The sequence below is a fragment of the Clytia hemisphaerica genome, unplaced genomic scaffold, assembly GCF_902728285.1.
Source record: "Clytia hemisphaerica strain Z4C2 unplaced genomic scaffold, Clytia hemisphaerica genome assembly, whole genome shotgun sequence".
NCBI lineage: Eukaryota > Metazoa > Cnidaria > Hydrozoa > Leptothecata > Clytiidae > Clytia > Clytia hemisphaerica.
Window position 1 is genome coordinate 761,523 of NW_027103994.1, and position 23,529 is coordinate 785,051.

Here is a 23,529-nt window from a genome sequence, read left to right on the forward strand (position 1 = left end):
AGACTACTTCCATTTTTTGTTCTTGTTTATATTGCTAAAAAGAATGTTTTAAGCTCCTGGGCCACTGTATTTCTTATTTGGACTTTTCTGGCCGGTGTTTAGTATATATCCATATCTACCACTGGTAACAATTCCGCGGAACAGCGCTTGTCAATCTTGAGATTTTCAGCCAACTACTAAAAAACAGGATGGTCGGAGGGTTAAGACTCGTTATGTACGTGTTATAAGGTATGCACAATACTAGTGCTATATTCCTAACCCTGTCAATCCGGGGGGGGGGGGCACTCAGTTTCTAAACAACGGCATGTGCCGTCAAAATATTGACTTTCAAAATCAAACCTTTACAGTGCATTCACTTGAGCAGTGAAAAGGTACCCTTACAGTGCATTTTACCGAACGTATCTGACCCTTACAGTGTAGCTTGATTTCATATCTTATTTTGCTGAATTCATCTGAAAATGAGCCTAAGATGTCGATACAATGTGCAAAACAAATTAAAATGGGTGCGAGTCAAAACTATAAAGATAGGTCCGAATTTTACTGTCAGACTTGTGATTCAGCAGCCCCCAAAATAATACACCCTTACAGTATATCCAGCTAAAAGGACACCCTTGCAGTGTACTCTATCAAAAGTACTCCCTTACAGTGCATTTCAAGGGTCTCGAAAAACCTAGCCTTGAGGGCGGCACATACCGTGGGTCGGACCATATGAGTGATCCCCCAGAGCTGTCGATACAGTAGTAAGAATTTTAAAATCATAAGATTTAGACATCGATACTGTATAGCATTGAATACACGTTTGTTTTTTTATAAAAACATTCAAAAATTTTGAAGCCTATGGATGTTCTTAACTTCTTGACTTTTGAGCCTAAAAATGTTCTTAACATATTCTTATTTTCACTATTATGAGAGTATTTTTTGTTCGTTTTCCAAAGAAAATAGATGTTTTAGGGTCTACAAAGCCTTAAAATGTTCATAACTTGTTCTTAACATTTTGGCCATTAAAGCCTTATGTTCTTATATAGCTTGTTCTTACAAAAAAAAACGTGTAGTGTGCAGCATTGAATAAGGGTGTCAATGTTTAACATTAAAATTAACGTTTTTAAAGGAATACACAGGAGAATATAATCTATCCTTTTCATTTTTCCTCTTTACTCCTTAAATCTAATCCTACATATTTTATTTATAGCTCAATCTCGTCCTAGCATTGTTAATTTTTTTTATTTATGTATAGGTTACCAGCTTTATTAGAGTAATCTAATTTTTAGGGGTTATTAAGTTTTTAAAATTGCTTCCAGTTTGGTTTTGCTTCGGTTTTGGCCTTTTACAGTTGTCCTGATGCTAAGACAGCGAAAATATATTCTATTCTATTCTAATGAATGGTTACTAAAAGATCAAAGAAAAACAAGTTTTGAAAAGAATAAAATGTAACAAGACACTTTCATTTATGCGTCACTTGATGGTCGGAAAATGACTTGACTGACTTCTAGGGACTCTTTGTATAATAACACATTCATGTCAACGTGTTGTAATGTCTGATATGTGGAAAAGGTTGTTTTATGAAATCTAAACTTGAATACGTTGTAGTTGTTTTCAGAAGGTTTGCGTTTACGAATTATAGACTTATCAGGACTAATTCAGTAGTGTGGCCAAGGGGGGGGGGGTGCGGGAAATTTGTGTAGGAGAGTAGATTTTTATGACACAGTAATTATATTTTGTAATTATATATCTGATAATTATAATTATAGTGTCAAAAAAATCTGCTCTCCCACAAAAATTTTGCGACTCTCCCTTGTCTACGCTACTGCAATTAAGTAAGTAAGCTCACCACAGTCAAAGGTGACTTTGAAGGCTCCCTCTTTCGATAGCTATGTTAAGAGAGGGTGACACTGTTTCTTCCTGGATTGCTCCACTAACCCTTAGTCTTTATCTTAATTTTGGAGCATCAATCAGAAAGCATCAAGTATTATTTTGTACTAATTAATACGAAGTCTTTGGTATCATCCTTACTGGGACCCACGATCTTGCGCACCGTAGTCGAATTCTCTACGTTTGCACTGCGGTCAGGTCTACACCAAAGGTTGTCTGAAAATATGAGGCTGTTTTTAAGTTTCATAGGGTCAAATGACCTCGAATCCCAGAAGTCATTGGATTGATGCAATAACAACTGAAAATAAATTTGACCGTCATTTGACCAAAACCATGTGCTTAAAGCTTTAAAGTTTTTGAGTACTTTTTGAAGGTAATTTGAATGGTAGTATTGTATTTGAGAGTGGTAAAAGCAGTCAAAACAACAATCGAAGCAAAAGGTCTTTTTTCTTAGCACTTTTCGCACTATTCTTTTTCATTGAGCGTACCATATCAGTTTAATAGTTTTAAAGATTTTAGCGTTGTCAAAATCGAGCCAAATTATATTTCTAAAGCGGCTTTGCAGAAAGCTAAGCTCTATTTTAATTTGCTTGTCTACGAAAAGCTCTTTAACACTTATATAAAATGTAGCCACAATATATTTGCTATGATGATTTTCTTTATCACCCTTACACAACTTGTACCTATATACAAGCTGTTATTGTAAGCAGTTACTTTTATAATCATTCTCTCGAAATAACCATAGCAGCCTTCTCCAAGGAACCGGCGAAAAGATTTCAAGTAGTAAGGTCCCAATGGACACGTCAAATCGCTCGGCTGAAATGGGCGTTTTTTTTCTGGAAGAACATACGGTTTTGAGGCCAGAAATTTAAGAACATTATAAGAGCATTTTAAGGCTTTTTGCGCTCTTTTACACAAAAATACCCATAAAAATGCAGAAAATAATGGCATTTCAAGAGTACATTTTTAGGCTTTAAACACACAAAGTTAAGAGCACCAAAACAGACCCAAAGGGATCAAAAATCACCCTTGCAAAACTTGAAGCTGTATACAAACTGTTATAGTAAATAACTTTCCCCGAAATAGCCCTAACAGTCTTCTCTAAGGGGCCGACGGAAAGATTTCGAGTAGAAGGTCCTATTGGAAACGTCAAATCTTAAATATATTTTTTTTCGTTGTGTCGAATATATTATCTTAACTTATACAATAATAAAAGCCGGAGGCATTCCCGGTACACTATAAAACAATTCTAATAAACTTCTTTTAAAAATAGCTAGTTTGGGAAATTTAATAAATAAATAAAAATTTAGAAATTGATTTTGGAAATTGCTTCAGCAATTTCAATGTCATTTGATTCAGTGAGGTTTTGGTCTCTCAATGACCGTGAACCTCTAACACACATGATAATACAATTGTTCAGGGCAAATGAAATCTTTCGATTTATCCAATTTGTCACGATATTGTAGTTAATTCCACGCTTTTCAGCAATCATTTGGCTGAGTCTCTGATAAAATTTTCTACATTCGCGTCCTTTACCTCCATTTGAACAGAATACAAGGGGCGTAAAGCTCCCATGCTCAATCTAAATCACACGCTCATTGTATGCCCTCTTCTTCTCTTTTTCGTTAATTTCGTGAGCTTTCTCGATATCCATATTACCATAACGTCCGGCTAGTGGGTTAAACACCCTTATATCGAAAAATGCCTTCTGATATGGAATCCAGAAATCCCTAGCACTCACATCCAATCTTGCTTCATTTGACTTTATAGAGCCTTTTGACATCTCTTCACCAGTGATCGCCTGAATAATCTTAAATATATACCGTTATACGTTCTTTATAAGAATACACGGTTTCGAGGCCAAAAATATGGTACAAGATGGAGTTTTTACAAGTTCTTATTTGATATGGTTGGTACAAAACAATTTCGTTTCTTTTTCTAAAGAACGCGTCATTTTTATTATTTCAAATGACCAATTATTAAAGTATCTTATAAAAAGTCCATCTCATCCGAAAAATATAAGAACATTCTAAGAAAAGTTAAGGTTTTGTGCGCACATTTATGGGTATAATAGTCACAAGAAAGCTGAAAATTATTAACATTTTAAGAACATTTTTCATGCTTAAAACATAAAAGGTTATGAGCACCCCCCCCCCCAGTGGGATAAAAAATATCAAAGGTATAGAGGTTAGGCTGTATTTTGAAGCCTTTTTAAATACATATCTGCGTACTAGTTTTTAGGCCGATAATGTAAATGTTGAATTTGAATACAATATGACAATGTTGTGTGAATAGCGGTTTATGAATCATATTGAAATATTTATCACGGTACACAATAAGCCTCTAAGCACATTTTCTTTTGATTGTTTGATTTCTTAATTCACAGTTAGGTACTAAATTCGTTATTGAAAAACAGTAAATTTTGTAAGGTCTGTAAATTATTAACTTTTATGAATTAGATACATTGGCAGTTAATATTCAGATATTTGTTAAGAATTATTAAATTTTTATTGATTTTGGTATTCTGCTTTTCCTAGGTATCATAATATTTTCCATACTGGCTGTGTCCTAAATATTTTTTGGATTTTCGTTGAAAATTGGAGAAAAATTATGGATTGAATTACCCTGACGCAACGATAGGCTGTGGTTTTGGTAGATTTTCTTTTGCTTTTTTAAAGAAAAATATGGGAATATCACGCTCCCATAGGTTTGGTTGTCCTTTTTCTTATGTTCGTTTTTCATACTGCCTTAAAGGAAGAAATTTTGGCGGGAATTTAATTTGGCGGTCGCTTAAACATTTAACCTTCAGATGGCGTCAAAACAGCGAAAAAATAGCAAAAGCACTTTAAAAGAGATCATATTTTCAAAATGTTTAATTTGGCGGGAATTTAATTTGGCGGATGGCGGAAAAAAGAAATTTTGGCGGGAACTTAATTTGGCGGATTTCAGTCAAATCCGCCAAATCCGCCAAATTTTCTTTCCGCCAAAATTTCTTCCTTTAAGGTAATTGAAAAGGCATTTGGGAAAGAACCTCTTGCACTCCTGAACCCATGAGATTGGCCAGTTGATACATACTGTGTTTTCTGAAGAGTTCTTATTGTCTAAATCCTGACTGACTGAGGGCAACGGTAAATCACCACTTTTACAGTCCTCGACACTATTGGCAGGATTTACGGGGATATGGCGGTACTGTTCAAGAAATGACATGTTTCCTGTCATTTAATGATTAATCTTACCGGATTCTCTTTTCCATAAAGTTTGTTTTTGTTAAAAATATAAAAACGTCTAGCTAACTATAGGCGTTTATAGGCACAAAAAAAAGTAGCAAATTATTTCAAAATTCAGTTATCGACCAAGTACGGCTTGAGTTAAAGCTGATACTTTAAGATTTTCTCTAATTTTAATGCTCTCAGAAATATCTTTTTAAAGGCAAAACATCTATTGTTTTTTTAGGTTTTGCATTAAACTGTCAAATAAAGTGCATATTATAAGGTTTTGAGACTGTTCTTAAAAGTAAAGGAGTTTAGACTTGAATGTTTTCTAAACAAAGTCGTATTATAAGAGTTTTGACCCTATCATAATTTCCTTCATGTTAAACATTGTAACAAAATAAAGGTCGATATCTCGTGGTGATTTTTATTACCTTAAAGAATCTAATATGTTGTTAGAGTACTTTCGTACAGTTTGACTTGGTTGTTGGTTTGATAACATATAATTTTGATCCGGCTAGAATGTTGTTAAATTTTGTTGTTTTTTATTTTCAATCGGTTGTTTTCCACGTGGTAAATATTGGAGCTCTTTAAATGTAACATTTTCTTGATAATCCGGTCGTAGTGCATACAATGAGGTTCATTTTACAGGGTATTTATCTCACATTTTGGTGCTGCAAAAACACCCCCTTCTCACAAACCCACTGGGAAAATCGGCCAAAATATCGTCCCCGGTGGGAAATTATACTCCAATTTTTGTCCCCACTGAAAATAATCAAAGAAACCAATCCTCACTGCAAAATATTATGCTATTTTTCACATCGCCACTGAATTTTCTGACTTGAAAACAAAAGAATTGAAATCCCTAGCCATAAAAAATATGCGAATATCAATCCCCATCGAGTTTCAGTCAATTATTTTTATATCCCCACTGGCTGAAAAAATCTTACCGGGTCTGTGAGAAGGGGATGTGCAAAGGTTTAGCGTCCCCACTGGGTCTTTGTGATGAGGATGTTTTATTTCTTGAATAAAATGTCACTTTAAATCTCCTTCGTTATACCATACCAGATCATAAAAATGACATCACTATTTTCAAAACTTCTTTCAAATCTTTTCTAACGTTTTTATCAGTCACTCATATCAATTAAACCCTTGTAAGATAACCGGTAAATCGTACAAACATTTTCCATTCAAGTCTTGTCATCTTGTAATCCAACTTTTACAAGTCCTCTTGACTCATCTTTAACAATATATTGATTTTCTACCATGTACATCAAGGCGTAAGTGAAAGAAGATGAAACTATATGCAAAAGTTAAACTTTAATGCTTGGATTTCTTGCTTTTTCAAGAAGTCATCAGTTGATTTCATTAGTTAAGGTTAAGTTATTTTAGTATGTAAAAGTTGAAATTTCATGTGGAAAAAAGGACTGCATAGGCGGTTTTAGACCATGTCGAACTCAGAGGAAGAGATTTGTAATTGTGATTTCATTGTATTTTAACGAGCGTTGCACTCCTTCGCATGTTTCCAACGTACTTGCTCTATTGTCTTAACTCCGCCAGTGAAAGTAATTGCGTTTTCTCAATTCTTCTAAACAGTGACTTTTAGAATGAGCATATTTTACCAGCTTTTAATTAAATTAGTGGAATGGTTTTTAAGCTTTTTGGAACAGGCTTTCTGTATCAGTGAAGCTTACATGTAAAACGGATAGTGCCCATCCAATTTTTAAACGGCGGCATGTGCCACCATATAATTGGTATTCGAAATCGGACCTTTACAGTGCAGCTCTTGAGCAGTGAAAAGGTATCATAAAGTGTATTTTACTGAATGTTTCTGATCCTTAAAGTGTGGTTTGATTTCATGTCTTATTTTGCTGAAGTCACCTGGAAATGTGCATGAAGTGTCGACAAGGTGTAAAAACAAATAAAAAATGCGAAATGGGTGCGAGTCAAAACTATAAAGATAAAGATTTCTACTGTCAGACTTGCAATTCTGTAAGAATTATCATTCAAAATCTTTGTTATATCCTTAAAATTTTTTTTCATTGTCCATCCAGCTAAAAAATAGACCCTTGTAGCGCACTATCAAAAGTATACCCTGCAGTACATTTTAGGGGTCTTGAAATACCTACCCTTAAGGCGGCTAACTCGATTTGAGTCCCCCCCCCGGATGTAAAAATATGTTTTTATAAGACGAGACCAATTTAATTTGTTGTTCTACGGGCGCGGCCGACCCAGTATTTGCTGCAAACGAAAAAATAATAATATTGAATTTCCTGTGCCAGAAATTTCCAATAATAAGTAGTCATTGAAAAAATTTACACTTAAAAAAGAATTTGAAAAAAGACTCTAGAATCATGAAATCTCTGCACGAAAGATTTTATTAGAAACTCCATCAAAGATGAATGATGAATTTTCGATATTTAAGACATTTGAAAATATTACTTAAAGTCTTTCTTGATTAATGAAAATCATATTTTTATTTAACCCACCTACCGACTCATATTTTGCTGACGATCTGCCCGTAGAGCAACAAATTTAATTGGTCTCGCCAAATAGAAATTAAATCTTGTTGAAACCCATAGAAAATATTTTATTGATTTATGTCTGGAGTTTAGTCTAAAATCTTCCAATCAAATTAAAGAGGTCAAACAGTGTACGCGTCACCGAGTTCAATTTCGTATTCTGTTGAAGTTTTTCATATGAATATGCTAAAATACTTCAAACTTTTCAAAAGCTTTTACGATGAAGAATTTCTATTTCAATGAATTTAACAAACATTTATTCAAACAATATTTTATCAACCTTGAACAATTGTTCCCGATATTTTTGTTTCAAAATTATTATCCTTTTTGATATGATTTTTGGTAAATTTCATTAGCTATTAGAAACTCTACAGTGATAAAAATTTATTGAATGTATGTCTCTAGATCTGGCCCAATATAAAGTGTGACAGTTTGGAAATAATTACCGGGTTAGCGAGTATCTGTAACTCGAACACGCACAGAAAACATAAATTTGTTCGAGTTAAGGAAACATTCGAGTTGTAGAGGTTCAACTTATGGAAACTACACAGTACTAATGTCAGTAGAATACTTTTCGAAGTACCAAAATCCTTAAAGTAAATGGTAACGGGAGTATTTAAGAAAACATATTTATTGTTATTGCGATTTTCAGGCTTGACACTTAGAAATTTACTAGCATTTTTATCTTATATTCAGGTAAAGAAAAATTGAAAGTGAAGATGGGGACTTGAACGGGATTTCTCGAATAATACTCAAATACCAAAGATTTCTGACTAGAAGAACATCTGGAACACGAGAGAATATTTTATACGGCAATCATAAATTGAGCAGTATACAAATGCCGAAAATTTGATCAACAAAACTCATTGAAACTAAGTTCAACAGACATTAAGAACCTCTACTGTATTCAATACTATTTATAAGATGGTTGGAGCATCATTCCGCAGAGAGTTCCATATGGCGTTTCTTCTTGGTTTATCATTTGGTTTCTTTATTGCTGTCATTTTTCATGAATTACAATCTTCGTTTTCTGAAACCAAAGATTTGGTCAACAAAGGACCACCATCTGGCAGGTAAGCGTTCATTCCGATTCTCTTCAGTACAATCTAAATTTCCTGCCTGATCTGATGGTTATTTTGAAGGAGTATCTAACTTGCTAAATTTTACCATTATATCCCAATTAGCACAGCCTTGATTAATCATTGAGTGAAGCAGTACACCTCAGTACATTCAAAATTTGTAGTGCTATATTAGACTTAACGAGAAAAGAAAACGGAGGTCTATTGCAAAAGTTTATATACAATCCCGGGGGGGGGGGGTACTTAGGCAAAAATAGGTGCTGGGTATGTGCGGACGGTAAGGGTCGGGTTTTTCAACTTTCAAAGTCTCTCTAAGGGTTACAATAATCAGGAAATTTCAAAGTAGTCTCTCTAAGGGTGGGAAAAATCACGATTTTTAGAAAAAAAATTTGATTTTGAGAGAAAAAATTATAAAAAAGTCTCACTAAGGGTAGGAAATTTTTGAAAATCAGAGAAAATTTTTCGAAAAAGTCTCTCTAAGGGTCACTTTTTCACTAAAATTTGGTCTCTCTAAGGGTCGGTTTTCGGAGGTCCCGTCTGCACATACCCCTCATTCACCAACCCTAGTACCCCCTTCCTTATCACAGGAAAAATTAAATAAATCACCTGGTCGGGGAAAGTACATGTCACTCCTGAGAACATGAATGATTTTCCCACCCTGATGGATTTCCTGCACATTCCAAGGCGTGAAATGCTCTTTTCCCACCCAGGTGATCTGCTCAATTTTTCTTGTTGATAGCTCCAGATGATAAACATGCGTCCATCAGTAACGTAAATAAAACTGGGATAGAAGAGGACGATGTTGCTACCTTCATGGTTGCACGATCTAATGTAATTCTTTCGTGTAATTGTTTCTTGTCCAATAGAGCAATGGAAGAAGATTACGCCATGCTATTAAGTGAAGAATACGAAGGAAAACACTTGCCACCTCCTTCCAAACCTCAACCTGTTGATAAACCAATCATATTCAATGATCTAGATTCTATACATCATAAAGGTATTTTACAGTCTCTATAACTCGGACCTTTGTTACTTGGAATGTCTCCTTAACCTTTAGACACCGCTGTTTTTAAAAACAGCGCGCGCTGCTGCCGCTGTTTTTTTCATGAAAATGGAGGTTTCGCGGAAAATGTCATAAAATCTGAACCGCTAAAGCTTAAGTAAAAAGTAAACCCATTTTGAAATGCTAAGGATCTATTTTTTCAGATAATACCAAAAAGACGCCTCATCACCCTTTTAAACCTGATTACACAGCCTCAAATCAAAACAGTAAAAATTCCATGTTTACGATTTTTTCACTTTTTTTCTTTTTTTTGACAAATTGAATGAAAAAAGTGGGTACAAGGTAAAGATGGTCCCAGAAAAATTATTTTGTTAGTTTATTTATAAGCCACCATTGTGTGAAATTTCAGGGCTGAAGAAGCTCATTTCATCTCAGACTAAGTTTCGGTGAAGACACTTTTCCACCAAATCGACACTCTGGCCACAACAGGTAAATTAAGGGTCCCGTTTGCTCTAAAATTGGCCCTGCACTTACCCTAAGCCTGTAAAATTACTACAATAATCATAACAGACTCTCTATCATGTAAATTCAAGCAATAAAACACCAGAATAGTGGAAAACTGAGGCAAACAGCCCTGAGTTGTTGGAGCTAGAGATAGGCATGTATGTCAGGAACCCCCTAAAACCCCTTCAAACCACATAGAAACTGCCAATAAAGGTTCTCTATCTCATATAATGATATTTATATGCTGAAACCAAGAAAAAACCAGACATAAACATGACTTTTCAGTCCAAAAATCCATCAAACAACCTCTGTCCACCACTAAAACGATGTTTTGTTGACATTTGAAAAATACACCGATATTGAGTTCCAATATCTCGAGATGTATAAAAGCAGGACCCGTAAAATTTTGAATGAATGAACCTTCACCCCTATCCTGTCTGCTAAATTTTACAGAAAAGTTCAAACTGGTCTTTATTTTATTAAACTTTGAAAGGAACCCAGTATCAAAACGTACGTGGTACGTCTCTCGGCCTGTATATATGACGTACGTGGTACGTCTCTCGGCGTCTAAAGGTTAACTCAAAAATTATTTTGAAGATCTTTATTCTTCCTTGGCTTGAAGTAAAAAACCCCATCTTACAGCTTCGGCAAGACTTCTTCCCACAAGTAGGGAAGAAAATTTCCATCGAAATCCCGATTGGGATAGAAATCTTATGGTTTAAAGGACAAAGTCAAAATTAATTCTTTAGTTAATGATATATGATATAGAAGGGAACCTGAGGGAACATGATCTCTTATGCTAAAAAAACTGAAAAACAATAGAATCGAATTTCTCAAAGTTTGTTCTCGCGCGGTGCAGGAAGAAGAAAGAAAAGTTGATCTTTCTTTTGTTTAAAAATGCTGTGTATGCAAATTTCCCGTCAAAAGTCACGTGATATTCTTATCTCGATCACTCCGCCTCTATTGGAAATTCCCCTAGATGCACCCTAAAAGTAATCGAGTTTTAGAAAAACAATAACAAACCGTGTTATGTGGTGGCGGATTGCCCCTTTAAATGATGTCGTATAAAGATGGTCAAATACCTACGAAACTTTTTTCTCGCCATTTTCAGGTGGTGACAGAGTTGCTAAATTACTTTCAAAGAAAGTTCGAATTCTATGTTGGATTATGACGCAACCGAAAACATTGAAAACCAAAGCACAAGCTGTCAAGAACACGTGGGGAAAACGTTGTAATACACTGCTGTTCATGAGTTCAAAGGGTGATAAAGATTTCCCAGTAGTAGGGCTGAACGTACCAGAAGGTGAAATCATATTTGATGAGAATTTCTCTTCATAATATTATTATCAGATATTTTCTTCAATTGTTCAATTGTTACTTGTATGTTTTGGTCGTTAGATAGACATTGTGTTAACGTTAGGCTTGGCTGGTAGTGTCCTCTTATATGTTCTGTTATAACTTATGATAAAAACTATCTTTGTGCTTTGTGCGGCAAGCCTTATTTTGGGCGGGTTTGATTTCGCTAAACTTTTTATGGTGTTGACTTCCATCGCAAATTCTGGAGATGAGTTAAAAAAATTTTTTGCACTTTTTATCTGTGTTTGATTAAATGTTTTTGATTTTGTTCTAATTTTGCTTTTAATTCTTTTTATCCAGGTCGAAAAAACTTGTGGTTAAAAACACGCGCAGCTTGGAAATATATTTACGAGCACCATTTCTACGACGCCGATTGGTTCTTAAAAGCCGATGATGACTCATTTGTCGTTCTCGAAAATCTACGTTATTTCTTATCAAAACATAATTCAAGTCAGACTCATTATTTTGGGCGACATTTCCGCCCTTTTGGCGGCTACAACTCTGGTGGGGCGGGCTATGTTTTTAGTAAAGCCACCCTGATAGTATTCAACCAAGTACTACGTGATCCAAGTGTTTGCAAACTAAAAGCAGGCGCCGAGGATGCAGAAGTAGGCGTATGTTTACGAATGATGGGCGTTGCACCCGGTGATACTAGAGACGAATTTGGGCGTGAAAGTTTCCACCCGTTTGCGCCTGATTATCATTTAGTACCAAATGGTATACCCACTACGAACTGGTTACATAAATATAATAAACATCCGGTCAAATCGGGACCCGGATGTTGTTCAGACCATAGTATAGCTTTTCATTATATTCCGCCAAACCGGATGTATGTGATGGAATATTTTATTTATCATTTGAGGCCGTTTGGTGTGCACCATGTACACAACTAACATCATTCAGCATAGTTTGCTACAAGTGGTGCTCTGAAGGGAGACATTGGGCTATTCTAGAAATACTCTGTACCCCCTATGTTGAGGAAGTGTGACGTCTAAAGTGGTCGGAAAAATAAGGTCAAAAATCCAGGGTAGTCAGTGTCGGAAAAATGAGGAAAAAAAGTCCAAGGGGGTCCTAATTAATTGAAAAAAAATCCAGGGGGTCACCTTCTCCATTTTCTGGTTTAGCTCATTCCTAGTGAGACCGGAGAAAAAAATAATATCAAAACAATCTTCGCACTAATTTTGGTATCATCTCCCTTTTTACTTTACAAATAGTAGCTCTTATTAGAGCGTGATCAGTTCTGTCTACCAATAATCCATTTCAACCGTGAAATTGTTCATCGGTATAGGGGGTTGTTATATTGTTCTTGGAAGTAATAACATTCGAGAGATTCATCCCTGACGGAATATTTATAATTTGAAATTTGAAATTGATGGGAAATTGATTTTGTTTCCATCCCCATCAGGGGGGGGGGGTCGGTAGTAAAATCTCAGATATAATGACGTTTACTACGGTGGTGGTGTGACGAAAAATCAAAAATCGAAAAAAAGATTTACTACCCAGGGTAGTTAAATACTAAAATGGGTCGTATCTATGTGTTAAATGTAGAAACAATTTTACAACCTGGGTACTTAAAACTGGTAAAATTAGCAAATTTTAGCTATTTTTGTAATTCTTTTAATTTTTTGAATGACTTTTCTGAAAAAATCTGAAAATTTTTATAATTTGAAAATATTTTCTGTTGTGGAAAGTTGTTTGCTGCAAACAAAAAAATTCTCGAAAATGTTTGTCAATAAAAAAAAGACTTTAATTCTAAGTGCAAAACGTTAATTTTTGCACTAAGTGAAAAATGTGTCACAGAAATAATCATTTTTTAGCTTTTTTTGTAAAATCAGTCCGAAAAGCAACCAAAAAATAGGTGGTCTCCATGACAAATTGTCCCAAAAACTTTTACTACCAGGGTAGTAAAATACCTCTTCCAAGGGTCTGGGTGGTGGTATGTAAAAATTCGTAAAAATCCTTTTACTACTCATATATGTCTGAGGTTTTACTACCGAACCCCCCCCCGCCCCTGTCCCCATTTGAAATTCAATGGAAAAATATTGCATTCCAAAACCATCCCCGCTGGGTTTTCTGACCTGAATCTCCACTGTGGGAAGAAGTTCCAGCGGGGCTGTGAGACATGGGTGTCGATAAAGCCTTCAACCAATGAGAAATTTTGGCACTGCCACTTGTGGCTTTTTATGAATATCGATCAAAAGTTTATATTGTAGATATTTTTTGAATCAATTTATATAAAAGTAAAGTGACTCTATATTTTTTTTAGTATTTTTAATAAATTATATGAAAATACAAACCCTACAAAGGAATACCAAAATTTAAAAAAATCGTACTGTATCAGGATACACATCTAGTTTTGTTCAAAAAAAAGAACGCAACTAGAACGCGCCGTAATCATGACGACGGATTGTATCTAGTGGTTCCTTTGTTTTTGAGGACTGCATTTTTTGAAATCTAGCGATAAATTTTACTTTCAATCCGACGTTTGTGAAAAAACCACGCGCGGGCGTTCTGGATGGAAAATAAGTAGCTTTTTTCCCATCCAGGAGTCTTGAGTCTAGCCCCTCGGGCTTGGAAGTCAATGGTATATACTCGATGAATGGATGCTTATCCTTATAAGCATCTGTCAACAATTGTCTGATCATGCATCATTTATTAATTTCGCTTAGCGAAAGTATTACGATAGCCTTCCGTGTATGTATGTGGCGAGACATTTTTTGGGGCGCAAATTATGGCGTGGGCGTTTGGCTGCGGGCGTACTACGGCCAATATTCTAAAGGTGGACTCACTCACAAAGATAAAAAGTGATAAAAAACAGGACTTTTCTTAATAAATAAAATACGCTAGTGCAAGAAGTGTAACCAAGCCTTTGTAAACATCATTCATCGTGAGAACTTTTTAATGGCTGCTTGATTGCACATGCTTGCTGAAACTTGCTGCTGATTTTATAAATTTTTATCATGTTTTCTGGTCTTTTGCAGAGCATTTAAAGAGGTTTATTATTTGTTTACTACTAAGTATTTTATGTTTGTGTAGTTAGTGACTGCACCAACAAATTGATCATGCTCAGTAAGTAGTACAAAAAGAGTTAATTTTCCAGAACAACAACATATTATTAGCCCTCTCTTCTCTTCTTCACCAAAACTACAAACAGCACAGGTATGATATTTTTCCCTTTTTTCACCAGATAGTTATGTGTTAATAGTGAAACCAGTTGTGACAAACAGTCAGTTTTTTAGCAAGTACCGTGAACTGAAGTCGGGTAACTTGCATCAGTGGAGCGGAGGGTAACTTGCATCAGTGCGACACAAACAGCCATATAAACAAAACTCAACATTCTCACAAAAGTTGTCTTTTTGATTTCCCAAACATTCGTCTCAAGCGTTTCCCTTCTACAATAATTTATGTAATTGCAATTGCGGTCAGTCCACAGTCGGCTTCAACATATACACGTGTTTTTATTTACGTGACCGAAGTGCCTACTAAAACAATCCGGGGGTAAATAGCGAAGCAACACAGCAGATTATTCGTAAGTATCTTTTGGCATTGACAATCAAATACAATATATTATACTATATTTCCTTAATTCAAAAATCAAAAATTCATTTTCATTCGCGAAAAATAAAAATAAAATAATAATGAATTAATATTACATACTAAAACGCCCCCGTCTTTTACTCTCATTTAATTTCCAATCTCGGCACGTGCAAAACGCCCGTCCGCCCAATATCCACCCAATCAGCTTAAATTCACTTTAATTGTCCTTTGACATTCAAAAAATAGTATTTAAAAATTATAAATTTATAATAATTACAAAAAACAAAAAGTTTGATACTTCATTAGTGAAATATTCAATAAATTCCTGGTTTCAATTTTCAGTGGGCGTTCTTCTAGGGCTTCGTTTATCGCGCAATTTTTGCGTCACACAAACTTTCTCGGCCGCTCGTAATAATTATACATTGCCAAATTTGGTTCTCCATTGTCGAGTCAGGATCGATGGTGACGTCACCTAAGCATAAAAAAGAAAGGATTTCGTCAGTTTTATGCATATATTAATTTGCGAGATATTCTATTCGCCGCGCGAGCGCACTTTTCGTAGACTAGTCGGAGTACTTTCTTTTACTCGCGGGATTGATGGTAACTTTTCATCTTCGTTATTTTTAAAATGAAGCACAACCGAAAAAAAACGAAACTTCAGAAAGTTGCGTATTTCCAGTTAGTAAACGACTCTGACAATTAACAAAATTGATGATGATGATTTTTTTTCGGTCAGGCCAATGTCTCGTATTGGGGGTTCTAGTCTTGAGCCCAAAGCCTACGCAGGATTGCAGCGTTTGGGTAAACGAGACAAAACTCTAAAAAAGCTGGTGTTTTGACGCGCTTCCGTGCTCTCGAAATATCGCGGTTTGAGACGCACTGTGCATAGCATTTGACCAATCAAAGCAGCAAAATTTCAAAACAAATGAACTACGCAGCTCCGCTTGCAGCTCTAACCTACCATTTTTGTTTTGATTTAACTTTGTATTTTAATGACCAAACGGGTCATTCATTTCTTGAGGGCTATGCATGCCCTCAAATCTCCTGCCTCCACTGATGCAAGTTACCCGCGCCCATCTCATTATATTTCTTAGGAATCATGTCAAATTGAAATTCAGCAATGATTTTTGTATAATCGAAACGATCGTGCCTAGACACTGCCGTACAGTGTCATTGTACGGTGATTTACGGTGGGTAAGGTGGGGTGTGCAGTACAGCAGATTTCAAATTAACCTATTTTCACCCCCGTACAAAGGACATTTAGATCCAGCCCACCATACACCACTGCACAATGTGCAGCAGTCCCTCTTTAAAATGATGACAGTTTTTTATCCGATGAATTTTGATTGGTGCTAGATGAGTTTGGTTAGTAAAAGTTCCAGCTTTTCCTTCCCGATGGGATGATAGATATTGGCTCGCTCTTTAAGCTTTAGCGTGGGCGTCTGCTAATAAGCCGTCGGAATGTAAAAAGAATGGGCAACAAAGTAATAAATCAAACTAATCGAGCTTCAATCAAACTTCACCAATCTTGATACACCTTTTGCTAATTAGGATTTTCATTTTGAATCATGGTACCGTTGTTTGTATAAGATTCCCATTTCCGCACTAAGATTCTTGTTACTTTTCTGGAATCTTTCCTCTATATATTCTTCACTGGATGAACGGCAAGATATTGGGAAAGGTTTGTTTAATGGGATGCAGTTTAAAGCAGTTATGAAGGAGTCAAAGTTTAATCTCAAGGAGTATTATTTCTTTAAAGCTTAAAGTTGGCTAGTTTTTACCCTGCAATTTTCTAGTCCAGAAGCTGGAGCTCAACTACTCAACTGCTTTTTGCCTTTAATTGGCTCTTCCAGAAAATGTCCGTACATGGGGGTGGGGGATATAGTGTCTGGAGGGGGGTAGTGAAAAATCTACAAAATTTGCCTTGTCCTGGGGGGGGGGGTAAACTTGCTCTCGATGGGATCAACTGATGCTTGTCCGGGGCGAGGGGGTTAGACCTGTTGTTCGGGGGATCAAAAGTCACAATGTCCATGGGGGGGGGGGCGGGTTTCCCAAAAAATGTTATACCCTCCAACCCCCCCCCATATTCAAATTTTTTCTGGAAAAGTACAATGTCTTTATCACAAGTTCCTTCAAAGCACAAAACGAGGTTTCTGGCATCAAAGAATGAAAAGTTCATTTTTTCTTTTTCATTTTCAAAAAAATTTTTAATTATTTTTCTCAAAGTTTTTCTCAAGTATATTGCAGTTCTCTGAATTATTCTGAATTGAAAGATTTTGTTTACGCTTTATAGAATGGAATTTTTTAGTCGCATTTTTGAAGGAATCTTTTTTTCTAATGGATTGAGATTTTTCATTAAAAAAAAACAGGGTATCGATGATCTGTGTGTACAATACATTGTGTATATTTTGTGTAACGCTTCATTCAAAATGCATACATGTTTTTTTTTTATAAGCAAGTGTATGCCCCTTGGTCAGGCTCGTGTATGCTTAAGTTCTCAAAGCATCCAGGCATAGTTTATGCTTATTGCATGCTTAATAATTATGCTTATGATTCACCCGAGCCAAGTTTTTTAATGAAATTTCAGAAATTTTGTAAAAAATTTGTTCAGATTTTGGGAGCAATGGAATCTAGCTAGCCATGGATGTCTTATTTTTTACTTGACCTCTACCAAACCAGATAAAAATGAAACAAAAACAGATAAAAATGACCACTTGAAAAATATTTTAGGCTGACATATATGCTCATGTTATGCTTAGGAATTCTGCAAATCTGAGCCTTCATATGCTTATAAGCGTTATGCTTATAAAAAAAAACATGTAATGCTGCAGGATTCACGTTTCACGCGTCTTCGTCGTTGATGTTCGAGTATTATGCGAAATTTTCGACTTCAAGTCGTCTTGTTTAATTAATTATAAAATGTATCTAATTCTCAGATATTTGTCCAAAGTGCATTTGTCTAATTTTGAGACGAAAAAGCTTTTACAAAAAATGTTTCAAAATGTTTTTTTCTTCGCCGAAAAGGTCCTCAAAGTTGAAATACTTATCTTCGCAAAATTCTTCATTTTCTTCTACATTGCAATTTTTTAATCTTCAGATTCAGAAATAATTGGCCTAACAGAAAATATATCACTATATTTTGAACACGACAAATAAGAAAAATTCACTATGGTACTCTAAATCGAGTACCCTCCCCCCCTTGTACGCAAGCGTATGCAAAGGCTATACCCCCTCTGGTAAGTAAAAGTACGTACTTTTTCATTCACCCTAGGTTGAAGTAAATTTCGAAGTCAAATCGTTTGGTTCGGACCTTTATTTCATACACGAAACTCAATGTTTATCATCAAGAAACTTTTTCTTTTCCTTCAAGAGCAGTCGCCGGCAGATTGTTTTTAAAATATCTGTTCTTTTTTTTCAGGAAAGTAAATTTTATGGCGATAAATCTAGGAGAGACTTTCCCCAAAACACCCAGGTAAAATTCAGGGTCGCCTTAAAGACATCTGTTCTTAAAATCCAGGAGCAAATTTTAAGGAAAAACACATACAATTTTCCAGCGGACAATCTGTTCAAAAAATCCATGAGTTAAATTGTGAAAAACACAACCAGATGCCAGATTTTTTTCCAGGGAGCTTTATAATTTTCTTCATAAAAGGTCTCATTTTCTAGGAGCATTTTAATAAGTTAAAGAATAGCTGGTACATTTTTCCAGGAGCATAATATTTCTAGAGAACAGATATACATTTTCCAGGAGTCCCATTTTTTCCCAGAACAGATGATATAAATTAAGAGCCCACAAGTAAAAGTAGACAAAAATAACAAGGGAAAAGGGGCTATGAAAATTTTTTCTCTGCGTACGTACATATACGCAAGCATACGCTTTTGAGAAACCCCCCTCCCCCCTTAAGTGCGTACGTACTATGTGGACGGCCCCCCCGCCCGTGTCAATTCCCCCTCAATTTCTACTAGAACGTCATCGATCGTCAATAGACGTCGTTTGACGTCATTGACGTCTGTGGGCCGGCGAAATATCGGATCATAGCATGCACAACACGCAATGTTCGCTCAGTTGGGCCCAATTTGAATATAATCCAATGTTTGTAATTCGCTTTAAAAGGACTGACCTACATCCCTAAAGGCATACATAGCCTATGTGTAGATATACCCCTTGGGGTGATTAAAAGAGAAAGATTATTATTATTATAGCCCTAAATATAATATAGTACGATCAGATGGAGGCCGACTGTTCAAGTTTCAGTTTCTGTCTGCAAATTTTTTGAAAGCTTCCTTTCTGATTTTGCTGAGTTGTTTGAGTGAAAACGATGACAGTGCAAAATACATTTAGAGACTTGTAGCTTCGACTCACTGCTCACTGTATGTACAGTACTCATTTATTGATGGATGGGCTGGCGGTAGGTAAGAAGTGTAAAAAACAGCACTTTTTTCATCATTCTTTTGTTTTGTTTTATTTAAGAACGAACTATTCTCTTTAGATTTGCTACTTTTGAAGTAACTGGTAACCAATCGAATTGAATTGTCCTACAGTGATATTTCCTTCTAGAAAAGCTAGCTAGTACCCAAAGCAAAGTATAGACCTTTTGCTTATGGCTCTCAAGATCACATCACAAGATCAGAGTGAGTGGCTCACAATGCAAGGGTGGGTACCCTCATGTGGTTATAAAATGGTTAGCCTAACCCGTGAGGTCTGCTCATTCGTATCCGTGTATCCGTATATACAGTATATCATTTTCGAATTTCAGATTTTTGCAGGGAATTGGTACCACAATGAAATCCCATGCCGTCCACCCACAAAGGGGGTAACAACGGACTATAACTTGAACTGCCCAATGCTCTACAGGAGTGAGTGTGGGCTTTGGGGGACCTATTTTTCTGCCTGAGACCTAGACCTGGGCTGACCCTATGGCTAAATAACAAATTAGCACGGCATCGTGCAAAATTATACTCCAAACAAAGAGAAAAAATTTGCCATTTTTAATTGAATGACATACCGTGAAGTTGGGTAACTTGCATCAGTGGAGGCTAACATGCATAGCCCTCAAATGACTGACCAATCAAAGCAGCAAAATTTAAAACAAATGAACTACGCAGCTCTGCTCGCAGCTTTCCTCTACCATTTTTCATTTGAGGGCTATGCATGTTAGCCTCCATTGATGTAAGTTACCCGACTTCACGGTAGATTATATCTGTGACAACCTGAGTGCGGCATTCATTCGGAGTACGGCTCCGAATAGATAGCTATTCCAAGTACTCCGGATATTCCAAGTACGGTCAAACCAAACGTCCAGACCACCCGCTCTTCCCCGTTACGAAACTTATTCAAAAATTTGTCTTTAACTGATATTCCGATGGCCTAATGGCGGCCGCCCGTGCTAAAGCTCTAATCGGGCCAGTTGGGATAACGGTGATTTATAACATCTTATAACATTTTTATTGTCTATAATATAAAAATATGGGAGGCAAAAATTGTAAAATATAGAACCTCTTATAGTTATGACATCTCTATTGCCTTTACTACAGAGAGTGAAACACTGTAATATAGAACCTCTTTACAACATTTCCTATATACATATTCACGGAGTGAGGCAACTATACCAATCACATCATATTACATATTTGTAGGCTATACGGAGTAGGGCTAGTCATCCTGAGTAGGGCATTCATAATCTACCAATCATATATTACATATTCGCTAGCTTATACGGAGTATTAAAGAATACCTTATAACATTTTTCTAAATTTATACGGAGTGTGTCAAAAGTGTAATATATAATATATATATCATCTTATAAGACTTTCAACACCTATAGATATACGGAGTGTGACAGTTATAATAAAAAATTACCTTACAACATTAATTTTTAATTTCAAAAATAAAATCGATAAGAAACAGATTTTTCTTTGCATATTTATTACAAATTCACAAGTGAAAAGGGGCCTGAAAAGTACATTATTAAAAGCTTCAGCATCTGGATATCCAATGAACCATTTTCCAGGTGAACAGTGGTCACAGCTAAGGCCAGCTAATCTAAAAAAATAAAGATGTAATCATATAAAGAAAAGGTTTAAAAGCAGCACATGATCCAAGATCTAGCTGGTAACTCCTTGAAAAAATCTTGACAACCCCAGAAATATTATACCTGGGGAAACCATACAAATGCAATATCAAGAACAGTCAGTGTTGGTGGTGGGCCAGTTAGTTAAAATTATGGGGCTAATCAATGGAATGGATAGGATCCTTGTGTAAAGACTTTAGTTCTTTTAGTTCATCCCTCTCTTAACGCTTAGGCAAATTAATGGAAAAAAGATAATATGAAAAAATGAATGCTCTTATTTTTCTATCAAAAAATAATTGATATCGTTCATATCTTTATCTGTGCTCCGCCATATGCTGCTTTCGTTTTCAATTTAAAACATCTGCGGGAGAGTATTAACCTCTAACCGGAGTTAAACAATAGGCTATCCGAAGCCGTACTCCGGTTCTGTTGGGGTATTCGGAGCACGGCTTCGAATAGAATCCTACTCCGGTTGGAACATATCAGTCTAGCAGAATGTTGTTAAATTCTTTTTTCAGAAAAAAGACTATAATTTGTTTTCCTTTATTCTTGCAGCTTCCCAACATCCAAGCTCTCAAACATCACAAGCCGAAATGTAATTACTTTCGATTTCCCGTAGAAATTATGCAATAAAAAATCCGGGGGTCAATGAGAATGAAGACTTTCTTTTCCGCACAAGTTATCTTTGCTTATAACGAATTATTACTTTTCAATATATTTCTTAAATATAAATTTTGATTACAAAATTATTTTATATTGTATTTGAAGTTTGAAAAAGTCGATTCTACTTAGTTCTTTGTTTTCATGTTTAACCCCCGTCTCAAAAGAAGTCCCAGAATCCCGCGATCTTGGCGGTCGGGCGTCGAAAACAAAGGCGTTTTTATTCTGTCCGCCCAATTACAAATTTTTCTTAAAATAGGCAGCATTTAAAATATCGAATTTAAAAATAATAGCATAAAACCATATTTTTAACTATAATCATCATAGTGGGCACCCCCCCTGGATTCTGGGGGGGGGGGTTGAGGATTTTCAGATTTTTAAAAATAGGTGGGGGTTGGGTTGATGAGAAATTTCAGGTGGGGGTAACCCTATGTAGGTGGGGGTAACATTTTTCAGGTGGGGGTTGTCAAGTTTTCTGTATTTAACTTTGTTTGATTTTGTACTTTTTTGTCTTTTTCAACTTTCCACATACTATACTAGATACCTAAAAGAAACCTAAAAGAAAACTAATACTAATTTTAATGAGTGAGTGTTCAAACAAAGCACATCTCTTTATATCCATTACCTCTGACATATGTTTCCTAAAGGAAAAAAGGATAAACTGAATTTTCAGGTGGGGGTTCGAAGATTTTACAAATTTAGGTGGGTGTTGCTGAAAAAGGTGGGGGTTGGGCTGATATGAGATTTCAGGTGGGGGTAACCCTATGTAGGTGGGGGTGACCTTTTTCAGGTGGGGGTTGGAGGGGTGTTGCCCACTAGATCATTTTTCTAAAACGAAGAAATAAAATATATTAGAAAAATAAAGAAATCACGAAAGTTATCAAGCCACCCGATGATGAACTTTCATTTACCGCGTCATATCTACTAATTGTTGTATACGTCACGGTCTATTGTCAACCATTGTTCAACCCCGTAAGCGATTGAAGTGCCGTCAGTAATAATCTGAGAAGAGAACAATAACATTATGACATCACACAAATAAATTACGCTAGAAAAATCCGCGAGGACAACACGCGGTCTTAACATTTTTCCCTCGCAAGTTTTTGGGGGAAACGAAAGTACTCTATATTTTACGTATGGGGAAGTGGAAGAAAGATTTACAAAATAGAAAAGTTTCGTTTTGGGGTAAATAATCAGTATTATGAATTTAAGCGAGTTTCTATTTTGCAATTTTTCTACAGAGCCAAATAAAGATTTTTTCTATTGTTCTTGCTCGATTGCCTCTAAGGATAAGTTCCGTAGGTATGTGGCTATCGAGACATAATGTGACGAATTTGCGCGAAAACGAAATTTAACATTGTTCTAGGCTGTATATTATTTTCGACTTTGATAATCATCTTCTCCTTGGCGGGTGCGACGCCGGGTGACGGCTAGTCTATATACTAAACGTAGAATTCTGAATGAGCCGTGGGGGAGCCATTATGAATTTTTGAGATGGGGGTTCCAGAGTTATGTGGCCGACTGTTTGGATGGCTGGGTGGGTGGTTAAAAGCGAAAGTGGTCAGGGGAAGAGTGTGAAAATTAGCGTTTTGAGGGAGAAATCGTTGCAGTGTCAATCTTTCGCAAATTTAAAAACCCACTTTCCCGTGGAAATAATTGATGTTTTTTGTTTTTTGGGACCCTTGGGGCATAAGCTACCCGTTGACCGCAAAAATTCCA

The 23,529-nt window shown here is 35.9% G+C and overlaps 1 protein-coding gene across 1 annotated transcript in view; it reads left to right on the forward strand.

Annotated features, from left to right (window-relative positions):
* LOC136811231 (glycoprotein-N-acetylgalactosamine 3-beta-galactosyltransferase 1-like) overlaps positions 1–12,506 on the forward strand; it is a 68,160-nt gene extending 55,654 nt beyond the window's left edge. Inside the window, exons 2-5 of the mRNA XM_067067844.1 lie at positions 8,297–8,673; positions 9,546–9,676; positions 11,298–11,489; positions 11,843–12,506. Coding sequence (XP_066923945.1) covers positions 8,525–8,673; positions 9,546–9,676; positions 11,298–11,489; positions 11,843–12,435 — 1,065 coding nt within the window. The 5' untranslated portion in view covers positions 8,297–8,524 and the 3' untranslated portion in view covers positions 12,436–12,506. The remainder of the gene's footprint in view (positions 1–8,296; positions 8,674–9,545; positions 9,677–11,297; positions 11,490–11,842) is intronic.
* Positions 12,507–23,529: the final 11,023 nt, after the last annotated feature.